We start from the raw sequence: 21,903 nt of genomic DNA on the forward strand, positions 1-21,903 counted from the left end.
TATCTTAATTATATTCTCTTTAGCATTCAAACAAATGATTAAAAATTTAATGTGTGCTCTCATGTTTTCATTCATCAGATGCTGAACCTATTTGTTGCTGTCATCATGGATAACTTTGAGTACCTAACCAGGGACGCCTCCATCCTGGGGCCTCATCACCTTGATGAATTTATCCGCGTGTGGGCGGAGTACGACCCTGCTGCCTGGTAGGTGCTTTTGCTGATCTCTGACTAGTACAGCTGTAGTCTCCAGTGTGAGCCAGTGTCAGTGTTACAGAGGAGGGGGGCTGTTTTTTAGAAGAGAGGGAGACTAGGAGACAGGAAACTCTCAGAATGCCTTGTGAGTTCCAGCAGGATGACTCCGTGACGTGGAACTGGAAAAATCCCGTCTTAGCTGCGGTGGGTGAATGACATTAAGCCTGAGCACGGAGTGTTGGCTGAGGATGGTGACGAGCCCCCTGTTGGCCGGACTGATGCATGTAAATCCAGTGTTCTGCTTGGCGTCCACCCAGCCCTCCTCACCGCTAAGCCGGCGGGCTCTAAAGCTCCTCAGTCTGTCGCTGTGGTGTGAAGAAAAACCTCTTTCTATCCCATCAACAGGGGCAGGTTTATATCAGCGACCCCTCTGCCCCTCACACAGACGCTGTTTAACTCAACTAAAGGACAATGCAAAAATTGAGGGAGACAGTGAGGCGTAATCTGTCTCAGATTATGCAAGGCTCATTAAGTTTTAACGAAGGCGTCGCAGGAGCCTTGTCAGTGAGTCAGGACTCCAGGAGAGGTGTGAGATGTGAAATTATAAAATTGCCATCACCTGACAGACATTACGGGGGAGGAATTATTATTTATTCCTTTGAATATACATGAGCTGCTCTCAGAGAGGTACCTGAAGAAACATTCAGCAAATTTTCAACTAGCTTTTATCATTATCTCAGGTTGCAGCAAGGAGTATATTTAGGTTTTTACTGATTGGTTTAAATTATTCTCACCTGATTTCTATGTTCCATACACATGCAAACGAAAATGACCACTTAAATGTTTTGTGAACGTTGGTTGCCATGTACATGTACTTTTATGGGAATTTGGGGGTTTGAGAGTGAGGTTTGCATATTAGAAATTTACAAAAATGAATGAAGGATTCAGCATATCCCCACCAGAATAGTATTCCTTACATTGAGTAAAGGGCTCTTAAACAGCATTTTAGACCTTCAAGTAGGGGAATTAAGGAAATATACAGTCATTAAAATCAAGTATAATATAATGGATGAAATCACAGTAGAGCTGGTGACAATGTGCACAAAAAATGCATGGAAATTAAATATTTTATTCATATTTTTTTATTAAATATTCCAGTGTATTTTGTGTCTTAATGCTGTTACTTATGTGTTAGTGCTCTTTAACAGATTTTCAATAGACAGATGGATAGATGTTATGGAATAACCTGTGACCTAATGTCTTAAACATGTCTTATCTTTTTCAGCGGGAGGATATGCTATCAGGATATGTACAAATTGTTGCGTTTTATCTCGCCTCCCCTGGGCCTTGGGAAGAAGTGCCCTAACAGGGTGGCTTATAAGGTTTGCACTCCCACACAGTCCCTTTGGTTTTCAAAGGGGCTGTGATGGTTTCGGACTGTGAATATCTGTATCTCATTCCCTGCGCTGCCAGAGAATGACCTGACCACACATGCATATAAACATGCATCAATCCTCCACTAACCAGCTGGCAGGTAACCATAGCGAGTGTAGGAAACAATGCCGCAAGTCATGCTCAAACAAAAGGCATCAGATGTGATGTCTAAGTTTTTTTCCCCTGCTTCTAAACACAGGAGTGAAAGAAGAGTGGGTAGTGAAAAGAGAGCATTGTGTGCTTTGTTTCCTCTTTGGTTACTGCTGATGTTTCTTAGCATGCAAAAAACAGAGGGCATCTTAAAGGAATACTCCACCAAAAATCTGTCTTTTGAGTGTTAGATATCAACACCTTGAAGGGTTTCCCTGAATAGTTTGTAGCTGCTCTTTTGTGAAGGGCAATAACTGTAGTCAGGTTGCATTATAAAGGTTTCTAATGACCCAGAGGCATGGAAAAACAAACAAAAAACATCAGAATTAACACAAAGTAATGTATATTATACCACCTTTTCAGCATATTTCACTTCTCCTCCCTCTTGCTGATATTTACTGATACAAATGTTTGTTACCCATATTTATTATTTGTAAAACATATTCATGGTTTTACAGTAATGTTGGGTATAAGCATATCACATATCATAAGCATATCACATGACCTGCAGTACAGAGTGTGGCCATTACACAAAAATCCCAGCAGTTTTCACTGACTCTTTGGGACATGACATGCCCACCAAATTGACTGTCTGTGTTTCTTTACTAATGTACATTTTATTTAATTTCACTTGTGCACTTATCTTTATGTGTTTAGTATAGAGTTTGAATAATTGTTCTAGTAATTCTTCACACTGCTGCCTCCTAGTTGTGCTGAAACGTGTGTGTATTTAGCAGTCTATCCTTTTAGAAGGGATAGGAATATAGGAATAGTTTGGATGTTTAGGTTTCAGCTACTGTGAATCCAAACCACAAACTTTTCAGAGCCACTTTTCACACAGATGTTGAGTGTTTGATTCTCAAAAGGTTTTCGGTGGTTATTCCTTTAACACAAAAATGCCCTCTAATTTCCAAACACATACCCTCTACCGGGATCCCTCCATCCAGCATCTCTATGCAGGCGATCCTCCAGGGGATCCTCCGGAATATCCTCCCCCTTCTTCCTCATCTGGGATCCATTCCTGAATCCTCAAATCCAAAGAGGATTCCAGATCATGATATCCTGGAAATCTTATTAACAAGGATTTCTGTGTTTTCCTCTCTCTCCCCTCCCATTCTCTCTTTTTGTTTTGCCACTTTCTGTTACAATGTAACTCCCCCTACTCCTTTTAACCCCCACTCCATCTCACCTGGGAAATCTTCATTCCTCCTTCCATGGTCTCCTACTACCTTTCCCCCCGGGAAGTGGCCGTATGGTTTACCGCGATATGTACAAGATGCTTCGAGACATGTCCCCTCCACTAGGTTTGGGAAAGAAATGTCCACCTCGGGTCGCCTATAAGGTAGAATCACTCCTTCCTCCTCCTTCTCCACCGTCTTGCAGTCACTGCTGGTTTCCTGCTTCCACCTGTCACACATCTTCTGGCTTCTGTCATTGTGTCACAGTCAGTATCTTGTGGCCTGCTGTTGTGTTGTTCTTTCTGTTGATCTGTGAAGCTCTGTGGCCTTGTCCTGCTCTGTGACGGTTTGTTGTACATTGTATTCAATGTAGGGCCATGTGACACTGATTCATAAAAGAAGAAGAGTAGGGTGGGTTTACAGTAGATGTTTTTCACCCCCAGGCAAACATTTTATTATTCAAGGCAGACCTTAGATGTATTTGTGAGATCAAGGCAAATACCCTGAATATGCAACCTTACCTAATGGGTAACTGGTAAAAAAAATAAAAAAAACTGCCACGCTAACAAGGCAAGTTGGCAACACTAAGACATTTAGTACAGACATTCTTGGTGTCTAGTGGATAAATGTACTAATTTTGGTGATCCCGACTTTTTATCTAGCACTGTCATGAAGTTCAGACATTTCTTCTTCAGACTGACATGTTTTAACAAATGTGGGATGGATTGCCATAAAAATTTGGTAGACACATTCATGTTCCCCTCAAGATGAATCAGAACAACTTTGGTCATCCTTTATAGCTCCACACCTGCATCTTCAGGTTTAGATTTCCCTTTGTCTAATACTTTGTTTTATAACCATGACATTCCCATCACCCTAAACTGTACTTTGTGTCTAGTGTTAACAAAAAATGTTAGCATGCTAACATGGTTAACACTGACTGTGAGCGTGTTAGTTGACAGTACATTGCCTAGTGCAGATGTAGATTGTCAAGCCCCTTTCACGCATAGATCCTGGTAAATTATTAGGATAAACTTTCACACACTATGAGTAATTGTCTTTATTCACACATGCAGCTGCATTCAGGAGCATTTCCATCAGCCTTTTCATACATACTGTGACAGTGCCGGAATAGTTGGAACAATGGACAGTCCAACAGATGGCAGTCATGCAACACTTACAGATGCCAACTACAATAATACTTAACAGAAGAAGAGGATGGGGCGGGGGCAAGGCAAGGCAGGATGTATGTGTAGACGTCTCCTGTTTCTAGCAACTGGAGAGGTTGTTTGGTACCAATGTTCTTGTAATGTATTTGATATTTAACAAGTTTGCAGGCCAAATCATCTGCAAAGGGATTGGCAAGGCAAAAAATAACAATACATCATCAGTAAAGTATTGTGGTTAGTTTACTCGCTCCACATGAAAGCGTCTTTTGTCAGACAGACGTCTTTAGGTACTTGTCCCTGCAATGTTACTGCTTCCATTCACAACTGTTCAACCATACCAGCATTGTCCCTGAAAAATTAGTAGGTGTTGAGGTGGAAAATTGGCAGTATAGATTTCCCTGAACTCCAAATGAAAGATGATGTTGCTCTGTCTACTGGATATGTTATATTGCCCTCTAATGGCCAAAATCTGATCATAGCAGGTGGATTACATCTAGATTCATATCCAGGATTTATTGAGTGATTTCTAAACACTGCAGGATACTGTAGTATAACTTTGAACACTTTCACCAAAGCAACATGGGCACACATGTCCCACGATTTAATATGAGACTTGTCTACTAGTGAAGTTGGAGTCAAGTATTCAGCTCAGCAGTCCTCAGGTAGTCCCCGTGCCAGCTGCTTACCTCTTAGCATGAAGACTTAATGTGAGTGGTTCCAGTGTATGCACAGCTGTCTAAATGAATTACATTTAAATCAGCCCTGCCCTTGCCCCAGTTAAAAACGTCTGGGTCTGACGTGGTCGCATCTCCAAATATAACTCTTGTTTTTGTGAATCAAGAGGGAAAGACGTGAACAAAGATACAGAGAGCTGTGGTGCACTTGAGAGCAAGGCTAGCATTTTTTTTCTCCCCCATCCCCATTTTTCAGTTTTTTTCCTCCAGTCCTCTTTGCCGTTGATCATGCTCCTTGTTAACCTCCCTGCTTAATGAACACATCTTCCCCTGATAGTCACAGTTGTCCCCGTTACCCTCTACTTTCTGGTTTTATGTTCTGTCTTCGGGCTAAGCTTCACTCTGTCTTTTGAATGATCTTTCTTTCACCCTCCCTAGGGAGTTTTTAGAGTGTCTTTTCCTCTCTGTAACTTCACTGTGTGTAATGTGTGTGTATCTTAAAGTCTGCAAGCATGTGTCCCCCTGCATTTTTGTGCTTTTTGGAGGTGTGTTTCTTTATTTATTTGTTGCTGTAGCAGCTGCCATTCTTCTGCTCTCTGTTTCTGGGAAAAAAAAGATGCAAGACTTTACATGCGTAGATGCTTTCCAGCTAAGGCACTTACTCCCCCTCCTCCTCGTCCTTCTCCTCCTCCTCATCTGTTCCATTTCTCTCTTCTCTATCTCTTCATCTGTATTGTTATGCTCCCAGAGTGAATATACTCTCTCTCTTTCCCCCACATCTCTGTTTTGCCTCCACTTGGCTTTAAGAAAATGAAAACCATCAGCTACAGTTTTCCTTTCTTCTCAAATGTTTCTGATACTTCTAGTTTCGCTTTCACTTTCCATTAGCTCTTAAGGGTCTGTATCCCACATATGCCTCCACCCCCCCCCCCCCCAACCTCACTGTGAATTTGGTGCACTAATTCAAACATGCATGTGTGTACGTATCAATTAAATGCAGCATTGATCCAAAATCCCTGCATGCAGTGGATTTATGTCACTGTCTACTATGTATTATGAATGCTTTTATATGCCTTTTGATGATCTGAGTGATCATAAGTTTCATAACCGAATGTAGAAATAATGATTAACTCATAATAATTGAGCCTCTTTGCTGCCTAGTAGTTGTTACCTATCATTTTCACTACATTGAACTGTTGAGCTTCAACAGTCTATTAAAACTTTTTTTTCTATTAACCAATTGAAAATTAATTATATAAAATAGCAGAAAATTGTTAAAACTGAGATCACATGATCACAATTTCCCAAAGCTCAAGTTGACACTTGTAAGTCCAATCAGCAAATCCAAAGATATTCCAGTTATAGTGATAAGAAATAGTGAAAAGCAACAAATCTTGATATATTTTTGCTTAATGAGCATCTCTTGATTCAAGTCTTATTCTGGTAGACTTTTAGTTTTTTAAGAAGAAGAGAACTAACAGACATAAACTACTTGTTAAAGGATAGTTTCACAAATAACTCTAATTACCTTTTTAGTGTCTTAAGTATAATAATAGTTTGATGGTTAGTCTTCTTCTTCCAGAGATGCTGGTCCACCAGCAACCCATCTTTTCTCCTCTGGCTTCTTTAAGTCAGTATTTTTCATAATGAATAACGTATTGCAGTCTGTTTACAGCAGCAGTGAGAGCTTAGCATGTTCACAGAGCTCAGTGCTAAGCATCACAAGCTAATCATATTTTAGCTTTTCGCAGAAGTGTGCTACACTTCCAGTGGATTTACAAGTCTCATAGCAACAGCAGCATCCATAAACAGCTCAGAGCTCCTTGCTTTCATCTGTTTAGTGCTATTAGCCTAAAATAAGAGTCAGAGAGAGTGTGGCGACAGAAGCTGGGGCCTTCATCTGCATCGACTGAAGTAATCCATTCATACATTGACAGAAAATCAACAATAATATTCCTAATTGATGAATCCATCCTTTATCAAGCAAGAATGCAAAACATTTTCTACCTTCTCAAATGTACTGCTTTTCTCTATTACATGTCATACTAAACTGAATATCTTTGGGTTTTGCTAGACTTAACCATTAATTGGCCACTCAGAAAAATAACTGAAAGATTATTTGTTAATGAAAATAATAATTAAATAAATAATAAAACATGACTGTGGATATTCTTCATCAGCTGTTTTGATTACTGATAAAGTTCTTTTATATGCTAGACTCAGTTGTACTATAAGAAATTACTAATTGTTGCCAAATTTTGAAACAGCTTTCATTTTAATTTGGCTTCTAACTACATCTCTGAGCTCTTGATCGATTGCTGCTGGTTCACCGCCCCACCTCTTCTGCTTTCCTTCCTCTCAGCGATTGGTTAAGATGAACATGCCCATCGCCGATGACAACACAGTGCATTTCACCTCCACGCTGATGGCCCTGATCCGCACAGCCCTGGAGATCAAACTGGCATCTGGTGAGAGACTCAAACTACAAAATCCAAAATCCCTCGCTTGAAGGCGACGACTGACGGCTGTGACATTAATGTGAACGGCGCTAGTCGCTGCAGTGCAGATTTGATTTGACATGTTTGTGGGCCCTTCCACAGGGGTCCTGGCGCAGCATTTGTGTGACGTCGACCTGAAGAGGGAGATAAACCGAGTTTGGCCCAGCCTATCGCAGAAGACGGTCGACCTGCTGGTGACGCCACATAAATGTAAGCCACAGTTCAGCTGAAACTCAGTCGCTTGCTTTTCTCTTGAACTCTTTCCATTTACTTCATCCTTCTTTGATGGCTTTGCACCACAGAAATGTGTTTTGCTGGACAATTTAGTATGTTATTGAGTCCTAAAAGTCATGTTTTTGTGGACAAACAACTTTCCAACTTTCCAATGCAGATATACTTGTAGATGGGTATTTTGTTTTGGTAACTTATTAACATAATCTCACTACCATGGCAGTTTTTTTTTTTTTGTTTTTTTTAACATTTAACACTTTTAGGACTACATATATGAGCATTGTGTATGAAATTGGGTTAGGGTTAGGGTTAGGAGTATTTTTCTGTTATAGTCGATAAAAGTCCATAAAAGCCTTTTCAATTTAGGAGATCATTTCTACTTAATATTTTTATTTATTCTAGTGCAGTACTATATTTTATTTCATTTTCATTTAAGTTATGAATTTACAGAAAATAGTTGAAACCGGTTTAAAACAGTTTAATGGTTCAACAGAAGACATAAATTACTTAATAAACTGTAAATGTTTACGGTGTGGTCCTTTACTTACTGTTTTTCTAGTGAACTTAACAGTACTGCTCAGTTCACACCCACCTGATGCAGGATAGTCTGTATTTGTCTTATTCTCTGAGTTGCACTTTGTTACTCGTCTGGCGCCATCTACTGCCCGTTTAGAGGAACTGTCTCTCACTCTGCCCTCTCCTCTTCTAGACAATGAGCTGACTGTGGGGAAAGTCTACGCTGCTCTAATGATCTTTGACTACTATAAGCAGAATCGTGCCAAGAGGCTCCAGCAGCAGAACCCTTCAACAGGACCTACAGTATGTTGGCGAAAGCTCAGTGGTGGTTTAGGCAGGAAATTAACTCTATTACTCAATAAGGGGAGTGGGACAATACCATCCAAATGTAGGATTACTACATTTGGATGGTATTGTCTATAAAATTGTTTTCTAGTGCCAACTAAACAAGCATGACATAACTGCATGATGTTTAAAGGGACCAGCACATCAAGTGTCTTATTTCATTATTGTCATATTGCTCTTTGTAGTCTTAAATTGATGTGTACAGTGTATCTCATTGACAGTTGTGGTCCAGTCATCCTTTTTATAGACGGTTTACCTGCTGCCATTTCTATGTGATTCCTTTCTTGATTGCAGTCAAAAGTCTGTTCTGGAGATGTTCATCCTGAGCCATGAGCTTGTTCAGGATCAAATTCTGTTCCAAAAATGATTAGTTCTTATCTTCTTATCTTATTTCTTCAGCAGTCTCTTTTCCAATATGAAAGAATTAAAGTACAAGCCAAAAGTTTATGTAAATGTTTTATCTCAGTTTTGGAGTCACAAAACACCATATTGTGTTCATACATCTGAGCTCTCACCAGGACTCTACAGACTCTTTGTTGTTTTTAAAACACTTAGAATAAAGCTGTCAGACGAGTGAGATCATTTCAATTGCTTTATATATGGATATGCATATAACTTTTTCATGGTGGGAGAGCAGCAACCTGCGTCCTGTTTCAAAATTCTGACACTTATTTCAACACTAAATTCATGCTGGACTGGCTTGTTAGCTTGATGTTATAAATACATAATATTACGTATCATTTCTGACTGAATTAAGTGATGAAATAGTCAACATGTGACCAGTCATGATTATTTCACTATAATAAAGACACAATGTCAGTTTAATGACTCCATTTATGTTTTTCTGTCCTGCAGAGTAAACTGGGGGCCTTGTTCCGTCCTGTGCTGCCCCTCACTAACATACAGGAAGTGGAACCGCCATTCCCCAGTCCCAAATGGCCCATGCCACCCAAACCTGAGCCAGAAGCCAAGTCAGAGGCTGTGCCCACAACCACCGCTCCACTGGTTAACAGGGACGCAATGTGAGTGACTGTCTTTTCTGTCCCGTGCAGGACACCCTCCAAGCAAACAGCTACATTGCTTGCAGATATATATTTTTAAGGTAATTAGGTATTAGTTCATGGGTTTGATAGTGTTCCAGATGTAGTCTCAAAAGGTTTTCAGCCTGCTGCAGAAGATGAAATGACTCTACTGTTCTGACTTCAATGAGGAGTTTATTCTACCACTGTGGGCCTGAGCAGAAAGCAGCCTTAACAGAGATGAGGAGTTGGAGGGGTTCTTCTTAGCGTGACAGGGTGGCAATGTTTGCATGACAAGAGTAGAGTTTGACCACTGCTTGGACTTAAGAAGGAGCAATTCGCTTCACTGCCTGTAGACCAGCACCAGAGTCTTTAACTAGATGCAGTCTGCAACAAGGAGCTGGTGTGGTGAACAGAGGAGTGGACGAGTTGCACAGGTCTTATGGCAAACACAAAGGTTCCAATGTGGAGGAAGTTGCACTGGTCGATTGGTTCCCTTTACCTGAGTTTCAAATGGGGGGAATAACAAAAAAATATGTCGTTATCATCAGCACAGCAGTGGTAAGTGGTAATTACAGTGACACAACTACATTATGGTTGTAAGATATTCAGTACAGACTTGCTGGATATAATGTAACTACAAACTTGATTTTCATTGTGATGGATTGCACAATTCAAGCAACAGAATATGCTAATTGATTTACATACTTTTCAGAAATGAATGCATACAAATATTTCCCTGAAATGTAAAAAATAAAATAACATTTGCAAAACCACTGACATAAAAATGTTATGAAACTATACTCAGTTTTGTTGTTACACCAAAAATGTCTTTCCCCAATTTATCCCGATTTATCTGATCAACACTGATAAGCCCTCGTGTTACAGTCACAGCTCTTCTGTGTCATATACAGACTTAACCAGAGGAGTGCCATAAAACATTCCCAGTCTGGAGATGTTTCTCAGGCAGCACTGAGGCCCAAAGGCCGGAGGAAACTACAGAGAGGCCAATCAGAGGATGTGCCATATTCCACCAGACCTCAGGTACAAACACCCAGAAAACTCAACTAAATATATAATTAACTGTGACGTGTATCTGTCATCTGTGTTGCCTCCACATGTACAGTAATTCTTGTTCTTTCAGGAATCGGTTGAGATGAAGAAGGTGGAGAATATCTCAGACACAGAGGAATATCCCAACCTGGAAGGCCACTGCAGAGCAGCGTCTCTGCCCCGACTCAATGCTGAGTACTACGTAAGCTCTGCAGTGCTCATGATGCTATTCATCTAGTTTTACTGCTCACAGAATATTTATCTTTAGTTTATTTACTTTTTTTGCCATTCCTCTGATAATTAATATTAGGCTTGAAAAATGCAAACACTGTGGATATCTAAGTTTTTCTGAAATAATGAAACCAATGGTTGGGATAGGAGACTTTGAAAAAGGCTGGAAAAGGCTGCTGGGTGGTATCGGATTAGTGAAAGAAGCCATAAGCTAACACAATCGCTCTCTGTCAGTCCACATCAGTTCATCCTACTCATCCTGACCTCTCCAGTCTGACAAATTCACTTTTCTTTTTTTTTTGTTACTGTGGAAGAGAATAGACATAGTTTCAGCAAAATGGATGACATATGGACATATGGTTAATCTATTGATTATTTAAAAGAGAAAGTTAAATTACTGCTTCTAACAAAGAACTCTATGGTGTCACATAGGGGCATAAATACATGTAATGATGAAGACCTGAATGCCACACACTCTGACTAAATACCCATATTACTAATTAACCATATTATCAAAAATACACCCAATGCAAAACCTGAGAACTCAGGTGGTGCTACAGTCTCTCACTAATGTCATTAGCTCAATAACTGTATGACCAGTTCAGCTGCAGCAAGTGTTAATTACAAAAATACAATAGAATACAAACATTCTGTCAGACAGCTAAATGGTGAGTAGTTTGCAGGAAAGTCTCTAAATGAGCTTGTAAGTCCCAGCCAAGCCTCGCTACTGTTTTACCACTTTCAGATGATTTTTTTTCTCAAAGGAACAGATCAACATTTTATGACTTAGGATAATTTGCTGTTTTACGATAGATATATAAAAGATTATTCCCATAGTCATGTTTCAATGTTTAGTAAGGAGCTCAAGGTGATTAGCCTAGCCTAGCCTAGCCTAGCCTAGCATGGGAAACACAAATTGAAAAGTATTCATTGTTTATTTTACATTTTTCTTTGTAAGGCTAAGTGCCCTCTGGTTATAAATCCATACTTTACACACAGACATACTGCAAGTGTCATATTGATCTTCTCTTTTAACATTTGCTTTAGCTTATTTAGCTTGTTTAGCAAAAAACAAAACAAAAACCTTTTCATTTACTTTCTTTACAGGTCAAATACTGAGTCTTCAGACATTTTAGAAAAATAGATATTGACTTGAACTATATTTTTAATGAATGTTCAATCTGACAATGTTGCCTCATAAACAAGGTGATATCAGAATATTGTTTTACAGCAGAGATCCACAGTGTTTGTATTGATTCCACTATTCCTGATTTTTAATTGTCCTGGTTAGACGATTCAAATGATAAACTTCATCTAGTCCTTTTGCATTAGCAAATGAATGAGAAACTCATTATAGTCCGTGTAAATGATGAGCTTTAACATACTAACCTGATCACGTAAATTCAGTAGGTTAACCACTTTAATGAGTTATTGGAACTTGTGAGGCTATTATTCTTAAAATGTTAATACCTAATAATATTATTCATCTTTTACATTTCATACAGTTTTCACATTCACATAATCTAACCAGCTGAGTTTTGCATGACGGCAATAATCCTCCTGTTTTTATGACTTTCTCTTATTTTCACCTTATTCTAAATTGTTGACTTTCTTACTGTCATTTTGTGAGTTACAGTAGCTGCTCTTGTCTGCTGCATATAGATGTCAAGATGCTTTTTCTGTTCATCGTTTCTCTATTTCCTGGATTGTTTCACTTGTCTGTTTAGCTTCACTGTTTGTTTGTCTGTCTGCCTCTCTCTGTCACGTTGCTCTCTTCCCCATTCACTTAACATGTGCTTTCCTTATGTTTATGTTGCTTTTTTGGTCTCTCTCTCTCTCACTCTCTCTCTCTCTCTCGTCCTTTTTTTAAAGGATGGTGTATTCTATATTTTTCTTTTTGTCAACAAATCTAATAGAAATGTGGAAACTAACAATGTGTTACCCAGTTTCTAAAAAGGTTCATTAGTTTGCTCAGACAGGTGGACACTCAGTTTTAACAAAAGTTTAACAAACAAGAGAGAATAGTATATTTGTTGATTATATTCAGCTGTGGTTTAATCTAAAGTTGGTGCTCTAGTGAGTATTTACAGCATTATGTTGATGAAGGAACAACTGTGTGGCACATTGACTCTATAACACAGAGATATAAGATATATCAGAAAATACTAACGAGTAAATTAATCCATTGTTGGTTTTGATCTTTCCATGAGATTTGTTGATAATAAGGGAAAAAAAGAATATCACCAGCCTTAGCCTTTAACTTCTCGAGTCTCTCCTCTTCTGTCTTCCCTTTCTCCTGATTTTGATGCCCACTGCTAATGTTTTGCCCACCTCCCTCTTGTGTGTGCTGTCTGATAGCGGAGCCACCCTCGCCACGCCCCTGGGACCCACCTGGCAGTATGTACCACCTGTTGTGCCACCTCTTTGTTTCTCTTCTTCTTCTTTTTCTTCTTCTGCTCTCCCTTCCTCTCGTCCTCTCCCTCTTTGCCTTCTTCCTCTCTCATGTCTGTGTTTGCCTCCATGTGTTCCAGGTCACACCCTCCACACATACATATACAGTACACAGAGTATACTCTGCTCATTCCATGAAATTGCATATAGACATACATGCAACACACAAGTTTACATTATCCATCAAACATACTCAGATTTTATCCATGGAAAAGTATTGTGTATCTGGGGCACTCTGCCCTGCTTTTCAGCCACTACCTAAAAACTACAGTGCTACACTTTGGTAAAATATGTGTGTGTGTGTGTGTGTGTGTGTGTGTGTGTGTGTGTGTGTGTGTTTCGTTATGTAGTAATGTAGTAACGTAGTAACATAGTAACGTAGTAGTGTGTAGTATTCTTGTGAGTGTGTGATTGTGAAACAAGGCAGGGACAGTGCTACTGCTTTCCTGCTTTGAAATAACTGTATTTTCTTTTAAGTACACAAAAAACCCGTCCAATCTTATCTCATCTATCATTTGATGTTACATTCAGTCTTAAAATCATCATTCATTAAAGACAAAGGCAAACAGAAGTCTGATTTATGTTTTGAATATTTTATAGCTCTTCACCTGCAGACTACTACTACAGATTTTTCTGCTTTTTATTAATGGCATTGATTTAATTAATCTAAAATGTAAGATTTTAAGACTGCATAGTACATAAAATGACTTGGTAATATCAATATTTTTGCAGTGTTGTGATATTGATGTCTGACTGTAGCTACAGGCTGCACTGTGGGGTAGAAACAAGAGGAACAGCACAGCCACCCCAAACCTGCCTATGAGAGTGCGGTTATTTTGTATGTCATATAGTAGGAATTCAATTCCCACCACTTGTGGTTTCTGTGAGATATACAGTTTATTCATCCAAATGCAGTTTTTTTATTTGTAAAATAGAATCTCCCAAATCTATTCACTAAAATAATCTGATATATTATCTAGGCATTATCTAGGCAGTAACCAGCAGGTGGGGTGGTACTGTAGCTTGGCTCCTGTTCCTGCTCCCTTTCACATCAGTGTGTTACCTTGTAGCTGGACTGGTCAGTAAGATAAGAAACAGGTGGGGTAAGTGTCAATGACCTCAAAGCTTTAGGCAAACTATACATTGGAGGTATATTAGTGAGTGAAAGATTAAGGAATACACCACTGTATATTAAAGCAACTATAATCAATACTTGGATGGGAGTCGCTTGGAGTGACAAAAAATAGATTTAAAAGTCCTGACTCTGTAGTTCCCTTCAGCACTGTAGAGTGTAATAATATCTTTGAGCTGTTTATACTACTATACAATACTACTGCCAATCTTGATTGACATCTTTGGGAATTGTAAATAGACAACTGTACTCTATGTAAACAAGTTTGCCAACTTAAAATTCAATATTATGTAAGTCTCCTGTGTACAGTTTACTTCTGCCACCCCAAAACAGTCATAAATCAGTTAATCCAGGTATGAGCAATTTAAAAAACCCTGAAAATCTTGTTTTTGACCTCCAGTGGTTTAATTTCTCACCTTGCATCAGCGATGTACAAGTGTACTCCAGGACCCTGTGACCCTGTTGGATGTGGTTACAGGTTGTGGTTAGAGACTTGAAACTTACCAGAGAAGGCTGCAAAACAAAGGTTTTCAGCTTGGTGTTAAGTTACTCTGTAATGTCTTGACAATCATAAAGCTGTCCAAACAGTACATAACTGGTTCATGATGAGAAGAGTTCATTTGTGAAACCAGGTCATCGTTAGAATTAATTGCCAGTTTGTTAGTCCAACATGAATACAGTTGTTTTTCATCTGCAAAGGGACGAGCTAATACATTTCAGGCTAGTGGAGGGAACATGAACATTTTAATTGCTCAGGCAATCAGGTTTATTACAGGAAGATTATTGAAAGCACTAAAAAAATAGCTAGAAGCTATAATGCAGCAGTTCTTCTGATCAATGCAGTAGGCGCATTTATAAAGCTTCCATCCATCTGGTGAGTTTAAATGTTTCAAAATTCCTCTTGTAATGAATTATATGAATGAGTAACTGAGCTGTAAAGATTCCCTCTGATAGCCTTTCAGGGCCATGATGTATTTTAAACAGAACATAATGATCAGCAAGTGTTAGCTTTTTACAAAGGATAACACTTCTTCCAAAGGTTAGAAAGTGGTCCATTAAAAAAGCATAAAACAGGTCATTGTCCACACCCCATCTCTTCTTTGTTCACTAGCAGAGACGCCTGCTAGCTTACAAATGCTTAAGTTCTGTAACTATAAGTATTCAAGTTCTGTCACAGATTTATTCTTCTCAAACCTTTCTAATATCTGTGCCTGGAGAAGAACGGGTTGAACGTCGGTCTTAGACGAAAGGTTGCCGTCCACCGGTTGTGTTATGTGTGTTTCGTGGATATATTGGTGATCCAGTACAAGTGGTTTGGATTAAACCACCACTGTCGCCCCTCTCTCTACATTCTACTCACACCTGTCTGCTTTTCCTCCCCCCCCCCATCAGCCGATTGTGGACCTCAGTCCTATAAGACGCTCGGCATCCTCTCTGACGCCTCAGTACCACCAGGAGGGCGGGCTGAGGGAATATAACCTGGAAAGACCAGACCTGGCCCAGTCCTCCAGCGAGTCAGGGCAAGTCCAGGGCCAGGACAGGGCTCACCACCATCACCACCACCACCGATGCCATCGACGCAGGGACAAAGACAAAGACAAGAAGCAGAAGTCCCTGGACAGAGCTGCATCAGTGCAGCCGTCCAGCACTGTCGGTGAGACACAAAAAATTAATGAAATGATTTAAGACATGGTTGTACAGATGTTCATATTCTCCAGATGATGTATCCCTCTGACTTTTCCTCTAGCGACACCTTGAGAGTGGCATTTATCTCTTGGAGTGAAATGTCTCAACAAATATCAACTGGTGAAATTTGGTACAGCTATTCATGTCCACCTCAAGATGAAGTGCAATAACTGATCCTCTGAGTTTCCTCAAACACCAACATTAGTAGTTTATGTACACCTAATCAGCACTAAGTTGCACAATATAGTGTGACATATATCGATTTTACGAACTGCACGTCTTTCATACCTCTGGTCAACTTGCTGTTAAGTCTACATAACAGTATCGCTTTTCACTTTTCTACCGTTCATTTATATATATATATATATATATATATATATATGTATATATATATATATATATATATATATATATAGGGTTTTTAGCATTTTTGATTGTTTTGATAATCACCTCAGTGTGTTAGGTAATTGTTTGCAATATTAGCCGGTCAATCAGTGTAGCACCTACAGTACACTGATTTTAACATAAGGTCGTTATAGCTCTTTTTTACACTTGGTGCTTGGAAGAGCTGCCAAAACTGAAAGTGACTGACGTACACTGTCTTTGGAAAGCGAGCAGTAAATCTGCAGCCTACAGTAATTGCTGGGTAAGGGGTTTACAATGTATGTGTCCTGCTATACCTTCAATAACAAAGGTATGTAACATTTACATGGCTTAAACATTCACCAACATTGTTCCATTAACTTTAGCTAACATAGACAAAATAGACTTGGTGGGCTTCAGTTTGAATCTTTCATGTAAAGTTATACTCATGAACTGATTGGTGATGGTGGACCTCTCCCTTTGAATGCCACTTTTCCCCTAAACTTGGCAACAACTGGAAAGAAGTGACAGCTCACTTAAGAGAACTTAACTTAGTTATATTAGCGTTGGCTAAGCGTCAGAAATGCTTGGTGGTGTGTGTTTTTGGTAGCAAGCTAGGCTAGCTGACTGGCTATTTAAAGACACTGAAGTGATTATCAAAATGATCAAAAATTCTACAAATTACTATATACAAAAACAAACAAGCTAATGAAATAAGAAATAACATACTAGTAACATTTGAATTGATAAGCAATTTCAAATTACATTGTTATTACCACCTGTGGACACAGTGGCCGCTGTTCTGCAAAAGTTCCACAGTTTTGATTCACATGCTTCATTATATTTTGTAGCACTCAACTCAAACAGTAATTAAATGAAAATTACATTGAGCTTGAAACTCATGAACAAAGAATTTTGGCAAGTTTAATACAGGAGCATATTTTATGTTGCTGAGAGATTAATTCATGTCACAGTGCAATATTATTACACATAATACAGTGGGGAGAACATCCACATAGAAACTTGGCATCTCTTTCATGGGGAGACAGAGATAACAGGCCAGGCTTTTTCCTCGCTTAGATCACTTGGATGTCTGAGCATAGCTGCAGAAATTCTTTATAGGATTAAAGTGCCATGATTGGGTTATGTAGGTGAAGAGGTTTTCTGCCGCGCTTTAACCAGGGATTTGACATGTCAGGCTTTCCATCTGATAAGCAGAGAGCGCTGTGAGCTCCGAGGAAAATCTACTTGCTGAGGGGTTTTTTTTCTTGTTTTATTGGTTGCTCCCTTTGTTTCCTGTGACCTCATCAGTCACATTTATACAGTACAAACAGAGAAAGATTGAATTTACATTTTCTTGCCTTTTGGAAAAGCTTGGTCATGTACACGCACACACACACACACACACACACACACACACACACACACACACACACACACACACACACACACACACACAAATCTGATTCTCCAGGGAGGACTTCTGTACAGTTCATCTATATTCCCTTTTTTAAAAAATACTTCTGACACAGGAACAGGGTGCGGCAGCAGTCATATACTGTTTGCCATGAGTGAGGTCACGTCTCCCACTTGAGCAGAACTTTAGGATCATCTGTAAAATGCACTGTCTGCTCTACTTTTCCATACTAGAATTAGATCATTCCATGCTGAGGTGCATTAAAAATAAGCAAATATGAAAGAACAATCACTTTTTTAAAGGTCTGTAACATTGCTTTTTAATATTTGTTGCTTTACATCATTGCTAATCATCTGAAGCAATTTGATGTTTTTTTCTCTTAGGGTTAGATTTGATGAAAACTACTCTTGAGCCTGCTCTTAAATCTGTCTGAGTGTCCATAAATGCATCACAGAGAATGATTTTCAAGATAGTGTCTTGAAGCAAAGATAACGACAAGTTGGACAAGAAAACTACAAGTCTTTGCAGGTCCAATTTCAAAGTCTTTGCAGGTTGATTTTGTGTATGAAAGATTAAAAAAAAGATTAAAGCAATCTCGCTTTTTTCAGATGATTTTGTGGTATATAGGAGGAAGGTGGTCGCAGTCTTTGTTTGCCATTGGGGATCGTCTGCTAGAGCGATTACAGCCTGAGAGCTGGTGGCAGGGTGTTTTTCGTGTTAACACTGGAGGGCAGCAGCTGGGCTTTATTGCAGAGATAAAAGGCCACAGCGGACAGGTCCAGCACAGGGATTTATGGGTACCTCTTGGTAAGATAGCAGAACATCCAGCAGCCCTCTCTACATCTATTAAACTGACAGGAACGACAAAAGAGAGATAGAGAGAAAGAAAGAGTTTGGTTTCTTGGAGCTGGTCATTCTAGAGGCAGATCTGACATATCAGAATGATGAATAGGCTTCTGTGTTTCTGTTGTCGCAGTTTTAATCTGACAACCGAAGAAAAGCGAATCCACACAGTCCTCTGCTTTATGCCTCACACACACGCTCTAGAAAGAAGCACATACACACATTTGCCTTTTATTAGCGGTGTAATGAATTCTTGCCACAATATTACACAGTAGACAAATATAATGATTTGTATCATGGAGCTAAAAAATGGATCACACAAATTAAAAAAAAAAAAAAAAGTTTAGTTCTATTTAACACTATACACCAACACTAATACTCTAATTTGCAGCCTCCCTCTAATAGATGACATCTCAGATAAAAGATAACATTTCTGCTGCCGTCCTCCCAGGCTCATTTACCGACCCTTCAGCTGAAGGTTTGTCCAGAGAGCGAGCGAGGGAGCGGGACCGCAGCCGACCTCACGAGAGGAGGCACCACTCCTCAGCAGGAGAGAAGCAGCGTTATTACTCCTGCGAGCGTTACGGCAGCAGGGAGCAGTGCCACGCCAAGTCAGCCGGTCCCAGTCGATCCACGTCTCCAGGAGAGGGACCCGACACCGTTTTCCTCAAACAGGTGAGTTATATGTTAAAAACCAAAACTGAAGACAAAAAAACAAAACAAAAACAATCTAGAACAAGCAGAAAGTGAAGCTGAAATTCAACCCCAGGCTCTGAGTGTACTGACACCGCCCGCAGTATACATCTACATCACTGCAGCAAGGTGAGCTGGGTAAGTTTAACCACTGGAGGTCAGAAATAAACAAGATTATGATTAAGATTTATGATAAGAGATTCAGAAGAGATAAGAGATTCAGTCTGTTTGAGTTTAGGACACAAAAAAATGTTCACACTTCTCACACACATCACAACACATGAAGATCTACATGAACACCCCTGTAAACATAACATTGTTAAAAAAGCTCAAACAAAGGATCAGGGATTGGTGATTTTATCTTGTTTGTTAATGATGGTAAAGTAACTGCTCTTGTAGATTATTTTTGATTCTTCACATTTGTCCCTACTTGTTCTTTCTACCTCATATCATATTTTGTTTCCCCAGCATGGCAGCGGCGTGATTAAAGCCGTCCCCGTGACGCTGCCGTCTGGTTCCAGCACACCCGGCCGTGGTCGCAGGCAGCTCCCTCAGACGCCCCTCACCCCTCGTCCCGCTGTGGCCTACAAGACCGCCAACTCCTCGCCCCTCCCGTCCGGTGCCAGCACCGCTACGACGGGGCACCAGACTCGTTTCAGCCGTGGCCTTTCAGAGCACGAGCGCTTAGTCGGGGGCTACGACGAGTCCCCGATACCGGTCACCCGCATCGGTTCAGACCCTAATTTAAACCGGCAGCCGAAGGACGCTTCTCAGCAGGCCCTCCTAGAAGAGGCGGAGGACTTTCAGGACGCTGTGAGCAGCCACGGAGGGGGGGCGCGCTCTGCCAGAACAACCTCAGCTACGGCCTCGGCTACACACGGAACTGCCGCTGCGCCCGTCACAGTGCCAACCACTCAAGGCCGGGCGGGGGTGGTGCCTAACGGGTACCACTTCACCCTTGGGGTTAACTCTGCATCTGGGAGCAGAGGAACAGGGAGTCTCCGGGAGAGGGATGAAGAGGACTGGTGCTAACATGGCAGGAAAGCCTGGGAAGTGGTTGGTGTTAGCTGAGGGCGGGGCAGCTCGTCAGAGATGTACAGCGAGCCGGTGGAAAGGCAAGATATTGAGGAAGAAGCCAGTGGGAAGTGCTGTAAAAGGGGATCAGAAAATCATTCCAGCTTTGTAGTGTTACTCCTTTTTTATACAACAAACTGTTTAAGGAAAAAAAAAGACACAAATTACTTTTTCTACCCCCTTTACTTGCACTGAAATTATAGCACATTTGAAGACCCTTAAGTATTTTGCCTTGGCCAGTAAAATCAGTGTTGGAGCAGAAGACAAAAGACGAAATCTTCTCGTTGTTTGAGTGAAACGATGAACTGTTTCAGACCCGATCCGACGAATGCCTCATCCACGGTATTAACGGCTGCTCACTACACTGGGTTTAAGTTTTTAAAAAATGTATTTTTCATGATCATTTGTTTTTATTTTTGCCATTCAAGTGAGACAAGAGTTTCAACTTGGCCATACTGAGTCTACCACCAAATGATTTTCTTCCTGTTAGAGGTAATCGCCAAATTCTGAGCAGAACAGATATTAGGAAGACAGTTTAGGTCTTAAACATTTCTGCCGCCACACCCGACAAACACAGTGAGTAATGTGACAAACTGTTACTACAATAAAACAATGTGATGGGTCAGAGTGGGAGTAAAGCCCAGTTTTCATGATCACGTTTTTTTGTAAATTGTACCAGATGTAAATTTTTTGAGCGCACATAGGGACTAGATCAACTGTTTTCTGACGTCATGTGGCTGAATAACCAAGTGCCTCGTTTTTTCCAAGATGTATTAAGATGCAGCCTGGCTTTGGGGTCGGAGGGACTTGAACATGCAAGTAGAGGATGTAAGTATGTACACAGCTGAGAAAAAAAGTGGACAGAACAAAGCTCTTGTTTGTGGTATAATGGACAGAATGCAAAAAAAAAAAGAAGATAGACTTTTTTTTTGTACTGAATCTTGTGGTAGGTAAGTCAGAATTTACAGATCCAAAGTAAGCAATGTAGTGCATGCCGGGGTCTTGAACTTCTCAAAAAAAAAAAATAGTGTCTGTACTTTTGCTTAAGGGTGTGTGGTAAGCATTTGCCTTTCTCTTTTAAATATACTGCCAGACAGTTGGTAGGAAACGGTCTCTGAATGGGGAAAAGTGCCATTTTTTTTTATTTCTAATCAACTTTAAAAGAAACAATCCACATACTCAGAAACAATCGCTTCCTCAAGCATACAGTATGAATCTCATCTCTGCCATATTTGCCCAAATGTCTTGGGTTCCCTTTCTCCTTCACTTCTTTCCTCTGAGAGCAGTATTGCGTGAGGGGTTCGGAGGTTCGGAGGGGAGGTGACCAATAAAGAGTTGCGTTGTCGCTGCTGACTGTTGACTTAAAGTAGGGCTATGCAACAAGACGACACTCCATCCGCCCTGTAGCTTTACCCTCTGGATTCTCCAGGTTCAGGCTTTAGTGTGACTGAGACCAAGTTTTACATTGTGTAGAGTTGTAAATTGTAAATGTATTATTATAATGATGTACAGTTAACTGAAAACACACAGAGGCACAATGGGTATCAAAGCT

The 21,903-nt window shown here is 40.1% G+C and overlaps 1 protein-coding gene across 1 annotated transcript in view; it reads left to right on the top strand.

Moving 5' to 3' along the window:
* Positions 1-20,414, top strand: part of cacna1bb (calcium channel, voltage-dependent, N type, alpha 1B subunit, b) — a 170,407-nt gene extending 149,993 nt beyond the window's left edge. The window contains exons 42-53 of the mRNA XM_053340345.1: positions 79-206; positions 1,480-1,576; positions 7,162-7,267; positions 7,400-7,507; positions 8,238-8,347; positions 9,245-9,394; positions 10,333-10,452; positions 10,553-10,663; positions 13,051-13,089; positions 15,668-15,929; positions 19,057-19,259; positions 19,746-20,414. Of these exons, the coding sequence (XP_053196320.1) occupies positions 79-206; positions 1,480-1,576; positions 7,162-7,267; positions 7,400-7,507; positions 8,238-8,347; positions 9,245-9,394; positions 10,333-10,452; positions 10,553-10,663; positions 13,051-13,089; positions 15,668-15,929; positions 19,057-19,259; positions 19,746-20,309 (1,998 nt within the window). The 3' untranslated portion in view covers positions 20,310-20,414. The remainder of the gene's footprint in view (positions 1-78; positions 207-1,479; positions 1,577-7,161; positions 7,268-7,399; positions 7,508-8,237; positions 8,348-9,244; positions 9,395-10,332; positions 10,453-10,552; positions 10,664-13,050; positions 13,090-15,667; positions 15,930-19,056; positions 19,260-19,745) is intronic.
* The last annotated feature ends 1,489 nt before the right edge of the window (positions 20,415-21,903 follow it).

This window comes from Scomber japonicus, chromosome 19, assembly GCF_027409825.1.
Source record: "Scomber japonicus isolate fScoJap1 chromosome 19, fScoJap1.pri, whole genome shotgun sequence".
In the NCBI taxonomy this organism is placed as follows: domain Eukaryota; kingdom Metazoa; phylum Chordata; class Actinopteri; order Scombriformes; family Scombridae; genus Scomber; species Scomber japonicus.